The 16882-nt window shown below is 40.4% G+C and overlaps 1 protein-coding gene across 1 annotated transcript in view; it reads right to left on the bottom strand.

The window, feature by feature from the left end:
- Positions 1 to 16882, bottom strand: part of ANKH (ANKH inorganic pyrophosphate transport regulator) — a 97286-nt gene that overhangs the window by 19996 nt on the left and 60408 nt on the right. Inside the window, exons 3-8 of the mRNA XM_041476042.1 lie at positions 13065 to 13183; positions 11904 to 11987; positions 9332 to 9502; positions 8615 to 8749; positions 5521 to 5613; positions 1902 to 1997 (exon numbers count right to left, since the gene is read on the bottom strand). Of these exons, the coding sequence (XP_041331976.1) occupies positions 1902 to 1997; positions 5521 to 5613; positions 8615 to 8749; positions 9332 to 9502; positions 11904 to 11987; positions 13065 to 13183 (698 nt within the window). The remainder of the gene's footprint in view (positions 1 to 1901; positions 1998 to 5520; positions 5614 to 8614; positions 8750 to 9331; positions 9503 to 11903; positions 11988 to 13064; positions 13184 to 16882) is intronic.

A 16882-nucleotide genomic window follows, 5' to 3' on the forward strand; every position in this document is an offset into this window, starting at 1 on the left:
TGATGATCTCATGAAAGAACTGCCCTTGAAAGTAAAATGAGAACTTTTGGATGCAAAATCCCAGGAAGTCACAAAACAAAAGCTAATTGAGGTGATTTAAAATTACTCTGAAGAGGATAGTGATGGTAATGTGAAAAGCTCGTAATCTATCAGAACCAGAGTAACCCGATAAATATCATGGAGGATTAAGAATACAGTCAGTTCAGAGAAAACTCTGAGATTGAAATAGTATTCTCAGAACAATTTAGAACAGGGAAAGCTTTCCCTTTTGTGGGTCTGTAGCAACACTGACAGAGTTTGAGGGAGGCTCCAACTGTAGAGAACATAACTTTGGTCTGGAACAGGACACAAAAGAAAACCTTAAGGCATGTGATGGTAGATAACAAGAGCTAGGGTCTCATGGAAAGTCTCCAGACAATGGCCAATTCAGTGGAGGCATACGTCTGTTTCTTGCTGTAGGAAACAGAAGTTAGAGCAAGAGCTGTTTGTCTCTAAGCCTCATGAAAAGAGTTCAAGCATAAGAAAATTAAAAGACAGAGGAGATGCCACATTGGTTCATACAATTCTGTCTTTGATGGTGGCCAGTTGTAGCTGTTTAGGGAAAAAGTCTAGGAAACAAAGAGCAGAAGAAATGTAATTCAGCTACGGATGGATTGAACTGCTTCATTTTCAACTGTGAAACAGCACAGAGCTCTTCATGCATAAGCCATTTGCAACTCAGACATAAAGGTTCTACACTAAAATGAAGGGGAGAGAGAAATTCTGTCAGAACTCCCATACTCAATAGTAAATTGGTGGATGTAGGGAGAAGAGAGTTCCAAAGCAGCCAGGTACCCCATGGAAAGTATGCAATGCTGAGGGTAAACAGCAAACCTGACTAGGTTATGAGTAGATTCAATTGTAGGACTTTGAGCATTGTATTCTAAAACAACTGCCACATTTCCCAAGTACTTTTCTAGTGTAATGAAGGACTTCTTCTATGAAAAACTTATTTTCTAGGTTCTCCATTTCTTTTGTCCTCTAGTCCAGGTACCGTGTTGAGACGATGTCCTGGCCCTGAGCACTAATATAAATCTATCCTTTATAGAAACAGACATTGGATTTACCCTGGTCCTGGAGCAGATGCTCCATTATTTGCTATGATTCCCACCAGCTGCAGTTTTCTTCCACAACTGCCTGTTTGTTGCTGAGAAGACTGCAGAAACAGTGTTCCTGGGGAAAATGCACTGTATTTATGTGTGCAAATTGGTCATTTTGAAACATGGCAGGCTCAGCAAAATTTCTCCCTGAAAATCATCCCCATGAAATGGCATAGATTTAGATCCTTTAGTCAGTGTCAGTACCATCTCCAAGATTGCCCTTTGAGTTAATTTTGAGAGCAAACAGAACAAATGTGCATCAAAGTATCCCCACATGAAAACCCAGTGCCAGGAGAGGCAGCAGGGAGCAGCTACTGCAGGGTCAACCCATGCTGCCTTTCTCACCATTCACAGTAAATGAAAAATGCTCAGGGACAGGCTGCCATCCCGCTGCATGTGACACAAATACAGTCTTTTGTCTTCCTGACACACTGGTTACCTGAAGTTTTGTTCATTTAAAAAAATAAACAAAAAGAGATGAAAAGAAAAGCAGGTCTCTGATTCTTTTTGCATGGGAGGCTGATTTGAAATGAAAAGTAGTGAAAACAAAATGGAGTACCTTTTAGATATCTGGCCTGAGCTAATGACAGCTGATTTTCTTGTTACTCCAATGCTATGATCACAGTCCCTTCTCCAGATAAAAGCAACACAACTTCACAAGACAACTCACCTGTCTTAAACTGCTAGTGCTTTTAGCATTAGGTAGAAGAGACAATTCTCTGGTTGAGATGAAAACCACTGAGGTGAACAAAGGTTTCTTACCGTTAAGGACAACGCCATGCAAACGAAAGTGAACTTCTTGATATGTGTCGCTGTGACGGTGCTGTTGGTGTTCACCAGTTTATTGCTGGGGTTATTCTAGGGCAAGAGAAAGAGATAGCGGGCATTAGCTTGGCTCCAGACTACCAGGAGCTGCTGGCACCAGGGTCATGTGCTGGACCTGACTGTCTGTGCCTGTCCATGTCTGCCTTGGCTTGTTTGCTTTATAACCTAGAGCTTTCTGAGTACTTTGTACCACTACAGAACATTTTCTGCTTAAACTGACTGCAACTGCTGCTATGGTCACTGAGGGCTGAGTAATCTCCCTCCTTTTCCAAAGAATAAGTCCTATTTAACAAATTCAGCTTTGAAAAAGGTTGGTAGCTCTTTCTAAGAAAACACCAAATGATTTTTTTAAACCTTATTTTAATGTTTGTGGCATGTTTTCACAGGAAAAACTGGATTTGATTCCCTTTTACCACAAATTGGTACCAAATCAAGAATGCAAGCATCCTTACTGATCCAATTAGACAAGCAGGTAATATAAACAAAGCTTCTGGAACAGCTGGCTCCATTAATGCAGTTTAATGAACAGAACATAATTAGGACTATTAGATGTTCCACCTTGAACATGGGCTCTGTACTCACATGGCAGCAAAGTTTTATTTAAAACAACAAAAGCCTTCTTCCAAATGTCTAATATAGCAAATGAAGCTGAAGATTTAAAATTGCCCTTGGGGAACGCATAAAACCCAACTAAATGGTCTGTGAAAGGAGAGGAGGATATCAAAGGAGGTTACCATTAGGAGCCCTTAAAGAAGAGGCTGTTAGGTCATCTATTGCATTTGCCCTGGGACTGTTTGAGATACACGAGTTTTTGCACCTGCTGATAAAACCTGTACCATGAGATGTACATTTATACACCCTAGATGTAACTTGGGTAGAACAGCAGTACCTGTCACAGAGTCAGCCTTCTCTAATGGAGTTACTCGTAGGAGAAATAGAACTATTGCAGACACACTTGGGGAGTGGAACATTGTGAACACTACATTATTCTCCACACATTCAGGTGCTTGATGGAATTTTGCAATTTAAGGCTTTTGTTCTGATCAGTGCAGCAATTGGACCTACATAGCCCCATGTTCCTCCTAAATACCTGCTTGGAAGTTTGGATGTTTGAAGACGTAGGCAACCCAGACCCTAAAGCAGGAAGTCACTCCATCTGACCTTTTTGGGAACAGGTTATAAAAACTCCCTGTAAACATTTTTTCATGCATCTATTACTATTAATTGTGTTTCTGAAGAAATACTTTGCTTTGCTGTTAGTTTTCACAGATATGAGGATTAGCTTTGCTTACATCACTCACCACTGCTTAAATGAACTTTTTGCTGCACGGCTCAACTTTCTAACAAGCCTAAAATAACAAATAGGAAATAAAGCACACCCAAAACAAGCCATCCAAAAGCGCTGCTAAGAAAAAGCTTTCTCATTTGTTTGTACCTCACTGCTGCTATCCTTGCCCTTGCCATACTCTGCCCTTTGCTCCATATCTTGACCACATACTCTTTGTTCATAACTCTTCCACACTACTTAGTTCTCAGAACAAAACATTATGGAGCAAAAAGAATTCCCATCTAGTCATCAGATAAATAGCACTCACAAATCTCAAAACTGGTGTTGCACTGAGTCAGGTGGCAGGGTCCATTAGGAGCAATGGCATTATCACCATATAAAACAGCATACAGAGCAAAGAACTAGCATATGCCTGCTCTCTTCCAAAACGTCAGTGGTAACCCTTAGCCTGAATGTAACTGCTAGGCCATGGGATTGCTTTGGACACAAAGTCTCATTAAAGACTGAAGTAGGATTCTGCATCTCTCTTACAAATGTGAAGAGAGATAATGATTTCCCTTGTGTAGACAATAATCTTGAAGAGGGGCATCTCAAATCCCATCAGTCGGTGTGCTTCTGACAGCCATCAGCATTGCCAGCCTCCTCAATAACTGGAATAACTCCCATAAAGAAAATGGGAGTTTGCATGAAACACAATGTTTTGGATTCTGAAAATCACAATGGACACCTTACAGGGTCCAGAAATAAAAAAAGTGTTTCTATCCGGACTCTTCTGAGAAAGACTTATATTATGGAAACAAAGCTTTTGGAAGGCACAGTGACACAAGGTGATGCATGACTGAGGGAAAAGCAGTTCTCACAGCAATCTTCAAAAACCCGCTGTGGATTTCAGGTTTGGTATTTATTGTCTGAAAAGTACAGTGAAGACATTTACACATATGGTTGCCAGGATGAGATACCCTTTATACTGTTGCTGTCTCATTTTGTACATTTTATTACAAATTGCTCTTCAAACATGGAACTAAAATTCCTGTAAGTACTTTTCCAGCAGTTCGATAAACTGTACCCATCTGTGCCTTACCCTAGCATTTTCTTCCTCACATTGTCCCACAAGAGCCCTGTGAGAAGCCATTTAACCAAAATAAACAAATAGACAAATCATAGTCTAATCTTGTCACCACTGCAGTTGTCAGTGTATCTTTCACCAGCTAAATGTGACCTGAATTTAGGAGTCTTAATTGCTGTTACTATTGCTTGACAATAGTGCATTTGATTGTGGCTTGCATCAAATGAGGTTAGCAGCTCCTGATTTTCCTGTCCCAAACTATTTTTATCTTGCTGTTCACTGGGTTTGCATCTGCAGTTCCTTTTCAGCAGCATGGCCTCTGAGAAAGCCTAGATTTTATCTGACAGGTCAATTTAGTTGTACACAGGCAGGTTAGAAGGTTGTGATTGATTTGACTTCGTGTTGGTATTAAATTCTCCTTGGAAATATGTTGGATGACATTAAACAGGGCTTGCTCCAGTTAAACACATTCCAGAGAAAACATACATATTTTTCATGAGTATTTGGAACCAGAAAGTTCAGTTACTAACTGGTAAATAAAGTGAAGGAATGGATCTGGCATTTGAATTCCAGAGTCACAGGACAGTTCTTTGTCTAACATATGGACTAGTGAGTACCAGTCATAAATCAGAGCAAAAAAAGAGACTAAATAAAATTAATTTTTGCTCTGTGCTCAATTCCAGGAACAGTCCTTGCATTCTTACATAATTACATGATTTACCAACAAAAATCTTCATAGCCTTGGTCAGCTAAGTCAGTACTACTAAAAGAATGTCTGTTATCTGTGTTAGTGTCAGTCTATGAAACACCCTTTGCTAAATATTAACATAAGCAAATGAACCCAAACCCACTTGAGAGATACCACAAAAACTGGAACGGAGACGTGAGCTTGCTCATTCAGTGATGACACTTTGTGAGAAATCACTTCATTACTTAATGAATTAAGTAATTACTTCATTTTGGGGACTTTTTTAATCCCTAAAAATACAGCACCTATCTATCCAAAAGGCAGCTTAATACCTTGTAACACAGAGCTAAGGTTAAAATCATAAATCGGGTAACAGCTTGAAGCTTCTGAAAGCCAATTAATTTCAACTGATTTTAAGAAAACCTATCAGTGGAATAACAAAGAGAGAGAACTAGGAGGACCACACATGCAAAACCCCACAATAGGTATTTACAGCCCTAACAGGGACACTCACCTTGTCAAAAGCAGGGTACACAGCTCTGATCTCTGTCAGCCAGCCATAGGGCATGTGTCCCACTGGATATGTAGCAGTTAAAATCGCCACTGCCTATGAATAGAGACAGAGAAACATGAACTTCAAACACAACAGTGAAACTAACATAGGGTGCTATTGCCCACCAGTATCACCACAGTGACCTTGGCACAAATGCAAAACCAGACCAGCGACTGGAAGCTTTTTGTTTCAGGAAGACCATCAAAATGGCCATCATTTGGCCTGGCATTTTAAGCTTATGAATTTTTTTTTGTGCCATGAAGTTACCTAAGTCAACTTCGTCATTTCACCATCATCAGAGCATCAGTCTGATGCTCTGAGATAATAGTTAACTTGAGCTGTGGTGCACCCCTTACCAGGCCAACACCTTCCTCCATATTGCTCCTGAGATATTTTACCTACAGATAGCTGAGCAGCAGAATGCCTTAGAGCTCACAGCAGTTTTGGATCATAACAGATAATTTCAATTTATATACATTTTACTTGGTTATCCATAAATAAAATAGCTTCAAGTAAGACAGACTGTACACAATCATTGGATCTCAGTGGCTGACTGAGTTTGGACATCAATATGACTCCTTGGAGGCAGGAGGCACTTACAAGACCAAAAAAATCTACCTCTCCCCACTTTGGTGCTCATTGATGAACACCAGACAAAAATAATACCAGGTGAACATTTTATTATAAGAAACAATTCACTGCCTGAAATTTTAACAATTCACTGCCCTTTTACTCTCTCGTAAGTACAGTCCAAGATGTTTATCAAAGACATAAACTCCCCCCCCTGCCCCATATTAATGTATGAAATACCTTGGTGACTTTTCTGACTGCTGAAGAAAAAGTCCAAATACATGTCCTTCATGCAGGAAGGGCATTTAGGAGCTCTTCCTGTGGCTACTTGTAAATCTACTGTCACTCCAAGTTTTCTACTCCTCAGAGCTGAAGTATGCATCTGTACTGAGAACTGCCTGACTCTCTTAACTCCAGAAATCAAAGTACTTGGGTGCCTTTTGTTTGCAGGTTCAGATCTGTTACAATCCACATATTTCTGATTCATTTTACATCTGGCAATGGTAGTGTTAAGAAAGACCTTTTTTAACTACTGCTGTTTCTGTTTCACTCCCAAACTTTCAAAACACCTTTTCTTGATTATCTGAGCCCATTTTCCCATTATAAATGTAACTGCTGTCTCTGCTTGTTAAAAGATCTATACAAACACAGGACCATGTAGCAAGCTGATTTGTTCCCTGTCCTGTTTAAAATGGAGTGGAACATGGTGATATCCACAGAGAGTGATATAGATCCTTTCCTGCTAATAATAGCATTAATAATGTTTAATGTACCTTGAAAAAGTAATTGGTTCAAATAAAACAAATTGGAATTTTAAGATAGCACCCTTTTTAATTGCACACCCTCCCATTACTTTATTTTCATCAGAATTTCCATCTATATGAAACCTAACTAGGTTAAATTGAGTAAGGAATATAAAAGCTATTTTGCTTATTTTCATTGTTAAATCCAAAAAGACTGCAAAGACATAGTACCTGCTAAAGAGAAAAGTATTTCACTACCGTATTGTGTATGCTAGATGCTGCTTGGATGAAAGTATTAAGTTTTTAGTAGTGATTTTTTTCCAGTGTTTTTCCTCAATTAGTGTTATTTCAACATAGATGCATGAAAGTTTTCCTAAATATCTAGCACCTGTGTTTGACAGATGAGAAAGGCCCCTATGAAAGCCACCACCAAAGGGGTAGCCCAATCACCACAACTGTGCTGGCAGTCAGAAACAAAAGCAGAGGGAGCTGGACAGTGCAAGTAGATTTGTGATCCTCATGAACATGTTGCAGCCTAGTCCTTCACAGGGACTCCCTGCCCACAGTGAAAGCTGCTGCTGTTATTGAATAGGGGACCTGTAAAAGTCCTGTGGATACAGATGCTCCAGACACTGATGTTATTTGTGTTGTCAGCACCTCCCTTTGCAAAGGCAATTATTTCAGAAATCAGAGAAAGTTGGGATGTGACCATGACTATTCATGTAAAACTGCCAGAAAATCCCCAGCTGTGATATGTATTTGGAGTCACCCTAATAGCAACAAAAAGGAACTGGCTAGCCATGAAATGTGATGTGTCTAAAACTGAAAGTCGCCAAGAAATGCAAAACTGATCTTTGCTAATTTTTGGCTCCCCTTGTATGGAGACCACTGTTAACACATAGGCTGATCCCTGAATCACATATGTAAAAGTGTTAAGTTTCCTAAGTTCTTTTCTCACAGCTGTTCATTTGCAGTCCCTGGCACCTCCTCAGTGAATGAAATGCACTGTATCATGTATGACAAATTAACAGCAGTTCTTTGAACTTTGCTTTTCATTTAGTATCTTATAGCTTTGTTTATCCTATGGCTATATGCATCTAGACATCCTCGCATGAAACTGGCAGCAGAAGTCCCCCAGACTTCTTAGTAAAATGGGTCAGCTTGTGGTGAGCATTGGTAAAGGCTCTGCATCACAATCAGAAATCTGCCTCCCAACAGCTGTAGGAGACTTACTAGAGTAATCTGAAATTCCTCAACAGAAACAGGGTGTATTTCATATGCCAACCAGGAGGCTAATTTTTTTTTATATGTGCTTTTTTATGTCTCTACACCATTCTGTGTGATGCACTGACTGCTAACAGTAGTTTCACTTCAGTTTGCACAGCCATAAAATACAAATGACAGGAAAGAGTAGGACATAGGAGTACTGTCAACTGTCCTAAAATTTCTGGGATCTAAATGCTCCAGACTATATGTACCTATGTGTAGAGCATGAAAACCTGGGATGCAGGCACTGTTCAGCAAAAAAATTCTACTAGTCTTGTTGAGGCTGAGGTCCCAGTAGACCTGGCAGAAGGGCTCATGGTGAGAGTCCAAGCAATTTTCTTTTCAAGCAGAAAAAGAGCACTAAACAGAAAAGTACTTAAGACAATTTTTTCTTGTCAGCTTGGCTGAGGAGAGAGGCACAGGGGTAGCCCATGGAAATGATCATTTGCAGTAATGGAGAGCACTGCCTTTCTTACCTCTGTGGCTGCAGAACTGCCACCTAGGTCCCGGGAGACAAAAAGGTTGACAATGGGCCTACTTATTCGCTGAGTTGCCAAAATTAATGCCAAAGGCCACCAGAAACTCAGCATCTTCCTTATTGTAGCTTCTCCCTGCAATACAGGGTAAAAAAAATGAAGTGAGTTTGGGAAAAAAGCATGCAGCACATGACCAAAAGCATGGAGAAAGGTTTTCTGCTTTTCCCATCCACTGTCAGTTTGGTACATTAATTTCAATCATTTTCAATATGAGGAGCCTAAAATATTTTCACACATGGTAGCAATACTGATTCAAAAGTAGATGTGTCATGGATCTCAATAAATAATGCATAAGGTATCTGCATAATTTTTTCTGACTACCAGACAAAGCTCCATGAAAAACAATATGACATTTGAAGAAAAAGAGAAATTTTGATATCTTCTTCCATATGAACTAAGGTGTTCACTTAGTTCATGCTGTGCTGTCTTACAGTGCAGTACAGAGGTTCTCAGCAGACACATCCAAACCATGGAAGGCACTGTGTCACATGTGCTGTTGCTGGAATAATTTCCACCATGCCTCTTTAACTGAAAATGTTTTTTCCGGCAGGACAGAGAGAAGGCCCTTCATGCACAGTGGTTTAATGCAGTATTACAACACAAAAAAAGCCCATGTAAAATTATTGAGTTCAAAAAACCACAAGCATGAAGACATACCCCCATTTCAGGCCCGCTTCTGTCAGGAATAACATCATGTATGTTCCTGTAGTATCCGAGGCAGAGCGTGGTACACCGGACAAGTGCTCCCATGTATAAGGACAAGATTGGGATCAAGAGAGGCTCCCTGCACTCCAAGTGACTGTGAAGCAAAATGGCTACAAAAACAACCTGCAGAGAAAACAAGCAGGTGATTAACAATTTGTCAGTGTGCTTCTCCAGGGCCAACACACCTCCTGGATGATTCCTGTCTGATTCCTACTAAGCAACAACTTGCATGACTACAATATCTACGGAAACTTTAGTCAGGATCCCCCAGTATTTGGTCACAAATGGGAAGAACAAGAGTTAACTTCATACTCTATGAAACAGGACTTGAAGTTTGGACAGGTGTCAGACTGAAACCCATAAATAGGAGAAGGCTGGCATGAAAGTCTGGCAAGGTCTGGCAGCAAGCATGTGGCTGAGAGTCACCCTTCCCAGGAGAATGTGCTATTCTGATACACGATGAGGTTGGAGACATGCTTCTAGGGTCAGCTTCTAAGCCCTACTCTTCTGGGGTTTTTTTTGCGCAGGGGGGAGGGTAGTAACAATTAAAAGCCAGATTTTTAAAATATTCACTTCAACATTTAGGAGCAGGAAGTCTTATGTCAACCTAATTTTCAACGTTTTCAAGTGAAATTTCACTATTTCATTATTTGCTTTTCAGCTGAGTGCCACATTAATGTAAATTAAATGGAAACTTTTGGGCTAATGAACAGTTCATAATTCAGCCTCTTAAGACTAAATGCTCAATCCATAAAATGTAAAGCAACTGATTAATATGATATTATTCTCTTTGTTAAGAATAGAGTGGATGAAATGCCTGTTAAATTCCAAATGACTCAGCATGGGGGACACAACTGGAAAGCCAATTGTGTATGGTGCTGTGGAGAGCAGAACCAGGACAATCCTGCCAGGACATGCTGGCATTCAAGTGAGTTACAAGAAATAAAATACACTTTGTTCAGGAGCACGTTCTGTCCTTCATTGCTAGAGCTGTACAAGTAGTTAAGAAAACCACACTCTGCAAATGTTCCTGAGGCCACTTATAAGGGTTTTCAAACCTACAAAAACATTGCTTTTCTGTAAATAGAAGCAAAGTCAGTCACAAAGAGTGTGCACATCAAGCTACTCAAGAAAAAGTGGCTACTGCCTGTGCCCCTACTCCCTGTGTAGGGTGCATATGTAGATGTAGAGTTCTGGGCTATGACTGCCACAACTTTTCGTGTTCTGGATTTGCTCTTGCTCTGTGTAGTATTCTGTTGAGAGAAGATGACAGGTGTCTTATTCTTCACAACTCTGGCACCCCACTCACCAATCGCTGTGGAAAGGGCACGGCCAAAATAAGAACTTGTTTCTGTATTTAGCTGTGCATGACCTGACGCCCAGGGTCAGGAAACTTTGTAGGTCACGTCGGAACAAGAGGAGACCCTGAGGGTTAAGGTCATTTGCAGTAATTGGTATTATCTCTGGGGATTTAGTGCACTACTGTAGTGGGGTAGACCTGACAAATACAGAGTAGCAACTGACTGAACAGTTCAACCTGGTTTATGGTTTCCTTATGTTCAGTGGAAGGAAAATGGGAAAATGTTATGGAAAATTAAACTGAGTGCCATTGATTTCATATTTCTTTCGATGTCGTACTGTTTTATCCTCTTTCTTCTCCAGTCATTACACCATACAGCTGGTAATACTGCAGTACAGACACTGTTTACAGTTGCTGGGACTCTTAATTTCCTAACATTTTTATATGTTTTCAAATGAGGGCTGTATATTGGTTCTTAAATGCTACAACACAGTGTGTATGAATGCTGTTTTTTTAGTGTGCCTAATACAAAGCAACAGGGTAGTTAACACCTCCCTTCTGAAGGTTCAAAAAACATTTTGTCTTCTCTGAATCACCCAGGGATTATCACCACAGACCCCTTCTGGAGCACTTCTGAGCCTTCACCTTTTGGAACAGTAACAAGTACTCAGAAGGCAGCTTACACTGCATTTCCTTGGATTAGACACCACGTGCAAAACTGACAGGTCAGCTGGAGAATCATGCCTTCACCTCCAGCTCAGGATTTCACTGCAACTGTGCAAAGTGCTGGGGAGAATGTACAGGAGAATGTACAGAGAGAGAAAGATCTATTACAAAGCACTCTCTCAGCCTCAGGCAGGATTGGTAGCAGCCCGTGGTCTCTCTGCCTGACCTTTCTTTTCCCCAAATGTACACGCATACATACAGAGCTCGTTTCTCAGCCATTATGAAACAGGGCTGTGGAAGTGCTCCAGGACATGACCCTAAGCCAAACAGCCCTGGGAACTGACTTGATCCAGTCAAGTGAGACTGTCCTAAACCACAACTGCCAGCAAAAAGCCTTCACATGATGAACAGTCAGAGGGCAGCACACAAGATTACTTCCTCTGGTGTCTATGGAAGAGAGAGAAGGCACAGAGAGACACTGTGCTAGAGAGTTCCTGTTTAGGAAAGCATCTGCTCCATAACACAATGGGAACAGTGACTTCTCTGAGAAGCCTTTACCTGAGCTATGACATCTGAGATGGAGGCACATCCCACTAGGAAACTGTACTTGTGTTTCAGCAGAATCCCAGCATGGGTCCATGCCTGAAAAAAAGACAGAGAACTAAGTTTGGGAAGTGATTATGATATTGTGAATGATTTTAGGTCCAAGAATGCTGTTTTCTGGTTGTTACATTGTACACAAAAAATCTGCAGCAGTACCTGGTGTGAGCCTGGGCAAACATTAAGCCATTAATGCAGAGAAAGCACTGTTGCATTGAGTCCCTCATTGCCAGGCTGGCAGGGAGAATAGGGATAAATTTACAGACTGTATAGACATTTCTGAGCACATCTAGTAAGAAAGCAGCCCTTCACAAATCAGATGCTGCCCAGGATGAATTATCATAGTAAATCTAATAAATTCACCCTCTGGATGCACTTCTGAAGTGTAATATTCATTGGCCCACTGACTTATACTGAGTCCTGTCTGGAAAAGAAATCCAACTTCTTTTTATTGTCAGTCACTGTTTCAAGCAGACAAAGTGGTGAGAAAGTGGTGGAGGCATTGGCATAAGAATGTTCTCCTTTACCAGTTTTACACAGAGGTAGAGGCATTAAAGAGAGCTGCCACATTTTCATGTGCAGGCCACAACCAATGAGCCTGGTGATCTGGGAAGCAGCAGCTCTCGCCATGTGTGGCTCTCTTGCCCAAGCATTTGAGATATACTGGGGTTAGCTGTGCTTGCAAAAACTGATGGTAAGAAACATCTTTTTGACAAATTTGCTTTGAGAAATTATTGATTTTATTCCTTGTGAGCTCTGCAGGTCTGGGAATGCATGGTCAGTTCAAATCTTTCACCACAAATCAGAATGAGGTCACATAAAGACAACCAGTGCAGCTCATCACAAGATCACCAGTGGTTTCCAACAGGCACATACTGTAACTCTGACAAGGCAGCTGAGGTTTTTGACATTTGTCATGATCTCTGGATGTTTAAAGTCCACTCAGATGCTTTCTCCAAGTAGCAGGAGATGGGTCAAGGTATGTACAGAATTGCTGCTTGCCAAGGACACACCTTACTTCTGCGTACTTCAGTTTCCCATCAGGTTACAAAGTTTGTGAGCTAAGGTCACAAAAATGTAACGTTAACATTAAATTTCAGTTCTGAATCAGGCACTCACCATGGCATCCATAAAAGGGAAGGCAGCAAGATAAAGGAAGGCCCTCCGAGTTTTACTTCCCACTGATTCATCCACATGGTGCAGCTTATTAATAATGTAATACCCCAAATCACTATATGCTGTAGAGAAACAAGATAAGAATGAAAAACAAAGGTTGCATGTGGACTCTTGGGTGAGATATTCAGAAGTACCTGAAAGACTGTAATGCCTTGGAGCTCAGAAACACATCCACTTAGCAAACAGCTGCAAGGGCTTCAGATATTGCAGCCTCATCAGCTGCTGTTTATGACCAAGAAGTGCTCTCATGGTTCTTTTTAAAGTAACCTTTGGCAGAGGCGTGATAACAAATGGCTGGATTGGGAGATGAGCATAGTAAGTGCCACATCTGTTTGCTAAATGAACACACTGGCACTCCAGAAAATCTACTGCTCCTTCATTAAATCAAGGCTTTTTGTTAGAAAAGCTTTTTCACCAGGCATTGTGTATTTCATGGGACATAGTGCCTTATAAATGCTGAAACCATCTATTATCACTGCATTCTCATGACATTACCTGTAAACCTGCCCAAAGCTCTAAAAGGATATGGTGATTTGTGATGGCATGCAACAAATCACACTCATTATGTCCCTCCCTTACTTTGCTTAATGACCACCTCTGCCAGGACCTGACAGGACACAGTGCTTTGCTGTGCAGTCCCTGGGCAGCCTTGACTGGCCTTAGGTTCCTTCCCTATCTAAAGCCAGCACCTCCAGAGCCACAAGACAGAACAGGGCACCTCTGGAAATCAGGGGTTCCCACTTCTGATTGCCAGCATGCTCTTCACTGTCCTGTTTCAACCCAGGACAACTTTTAGTGTTGGACAACTCTCTTTCCAGGCCTCTCTTCTCAAAGTGTTGGGTTGAAGGCTGCACAGACATGGGAAGTTCCCACACAGCTCTCTGCAGAACTGCTTACAGTTCTGTTTGTACCCATGTTATCCAGCTGTTTTAAAAACCCCAAATTCGTCCCAATAACCAGGAATAACAAAGGCTCTGACTGGAGTCTGAACTATGGAGACAAATATAATGTGCAGCGGTAAATAATCCAAATCAGTTTTAACCTTTTATAAACTATGCTCTAGACCTGCACATCATTACTTGATTTCCCCTATACACTTGTAATAGCTGTTAAAAGAATTATTAGGCTGTAAGGCCGATCTCCCCCAAGGCAAGTAATGGCAGAATTATTTGTGTCTGGGGAACCTTATTTCAGTTCTCTCCTGTTTGTGTATTTTCAAAGTTAACTATTTCAAATGTGAACTTCTATCTAATTTTCCATTTATAACAACCGTATTATCTTTGTACAAATCTTCATATAGGGTATTTCAGGAAAGAGATCCTTTTCATGCATGCAGGTCTCATAACCGGATTGACAAATGCTAACATTAGTCATCAAATTCAATCCTCTTAGCCTAAAACTGCATTTCATAACTCATAAACAATATTTAGAAGCAATTAAAGAGGAGTTTAAGTTGTCATTGTTTTGTGATGGCTGAGAGATACAGCAGTTAAATGATTAACAGAACTGAAAAGACTGTTTAAGTCCAAATAAGACAGTGTAAACAAGATAGTAAAATAAAAGGTGGTATGACAGCACTGTGAACAAGCACAAGCCTCATTCCAGATAACCAGGACTGCCCAAAAGATGCTAAAAATGTTAAAAACTCCCCCTTTCCCTATGCTGGTCCCTATCTGTCTTTCACCTGAACTATGACTGTTAGACTCACAGTCTCCAAATTCACTCAGTAAATCCCAAATTGCTTAGCCTTCTTCCTGAGGCACTCCCAGACTTGTTTCCTTTTGACGAGGGTTGGGGAAGAATTTTAAACCAGGACTCCAACTTTTCTGCAGTTCTAAGAAGGCAGTTTAGTCCCTTAAGTGCTCAGGTGCTTGTTGGAGTTCAACCAAACATCAAGCACAGCCTCTTTTATATTTTTGCATGAATAGCCATGCACCAATCTTCACTTGGTGTTTTGAAAACTCTCAGCTATGAAGGGATTTCTGTGTGCTAAGTCCTTGTGGAAAGCTGCTTTTATGGCAGGGCAGTACATGGATGTTCCTGAATCAACTTATTTCAACGAAGGGAAGAAACCTGAAAGGTCTGTGAGGCAAGCCATGTGGGAAGGCCAGATTCATGGAACTTTTTTCTTAGGTTCCATTGAGTGTGCTTTACACTTCTACACAAAAACGGTAACACACCATCTTATCCTCCACACAGGGACTGAGAATTGTAGTCCACAGGCGGAGGAACCTGCTTCTGTGGAGGGGCCACCTCCAGCAGTGCACTGCCAGAAGCAAAGCACGCTGCAGAAGTCATCATTCCCTGCTCTCCCTGTCCTTCATCTGTTTTAAGTGAGACTTCTAAAGTGTTTAGAATGTGAGTAATAAGTAACTTTTTTTTCTTTAAAGGCCATTGTGTTTTTTTTTCTTTTGGTTGTTTTTTTTTTTTTTTTAACCTAAAATTTTTTATTTCCAAAAAAAAAAAAAAACCAAAAAAAAACCAAAAAAAAACTCACAGAATCAGAGGGTCAGAGGCTGAATTACTCTTACTTTTAAGAAAGAGTCATAGTTTATTGGCAGGCCACTCTCAAGGCACTTATACCATTACAACTCATAGCACCACATTTTTAAGGTTTCTAGGGATATCAGCACTGAGCTCTGTAAGCTCCCCATCAAAAAAAGTTTGACTGCACTTTTTAATGTGATTTTGGTTTTAAATTCATAATGGTTAAACTTAAAACAATATTTTCAAAATAGTCAACTATTTTATATGTCAGTGAAAGCACACAATCACTTTTGCTGATGTCCATGAATATTTCTGTCCTCACAACTCTCATAACCCACTCTAATTCCTAGTCTCTGGAAAATTCCACTAGTGTTACACCGGAATTGGTGGGATTACACCTATGTCTCAATTCCTGAGATTCACTGACAAACATACAGGCATGTGTCACTGAGTTGTGAATCAAGCAATTGCTGATGCAATTAGAACTTAACCTTGGCCAACCTTACAAACTTATTATGAAGAATGGTAAAAATTAATAACACCGACAACAGAGCCAGAGAGTATTACATGAATCTAAAGCAGATGGCACTTCCCACTTCTTGCATCATTTCAACTAAAACAGAGAAGTTCAAGACAAGCTGCCTGTTTGCTCTTCTCCAATACCTCATTTGTTTTGCTATGTCTAAGGATCAGATTTGCTACAGAAGCTAAGCAGAAATTCTTGCTTTTGGTTTTTCCAGTCGAGTTTTAAGACCCAGAAGGTCAAGAAATGACACTGAAAACTGTACACCTAATTGGACCTCCTGGCGTCTACACCAATTTCTCTAGCAAGCCAATTACTACCATACAAACTTTAGACACCCTTAAAATAACACACTCTTAATGATGCCAGCAATCTCAGACAAATACCTGCACTGTAGTTATTTTGGAGCTGACTGCTACTGAGCATGTTATACTTAAATCACAAAGAAAAAACTCTCAGAGGAAGTGACACCATTTACTTCCAGACATGGAGCTACATATGTCAAAAATCGCTTTACCAGAAGAAAAAAATCCAAAACATTATTTTGGGTTAGTGTTTTCTTTCTAGATACATTCCATTTACATACTTTGCTGCCAGTTTTAAAAATTAACTTGGAGACTTGAGAAGTAACAAATCTATTCTGCTGCTTGTCAGAAACATGGCCCAAACTGGTGCTCATTAGTTTCTCAGTCACAGAATATTCTGAGTTGAAAAAGACACACAAGGACCAAAAAGTCCAACTCTTAAGTGA

This window comes from Pyrgilauda ruficollis, unplaced genomic scaffold (genome assembly GCF_017590135.1).
Source record: "Pyrgilauda ruficollis isolate IOZ18807 unplaced genomic scaffold, ASM1759013v1 scaffold37, whole genome shotgun sequence".
Lineage (NCBI taxonomy): Eukaryota > Metazoa > Chordata > Aves > Passeriformes > Passeridae > Pyrgilauda > Pyrgilauda ruficollis.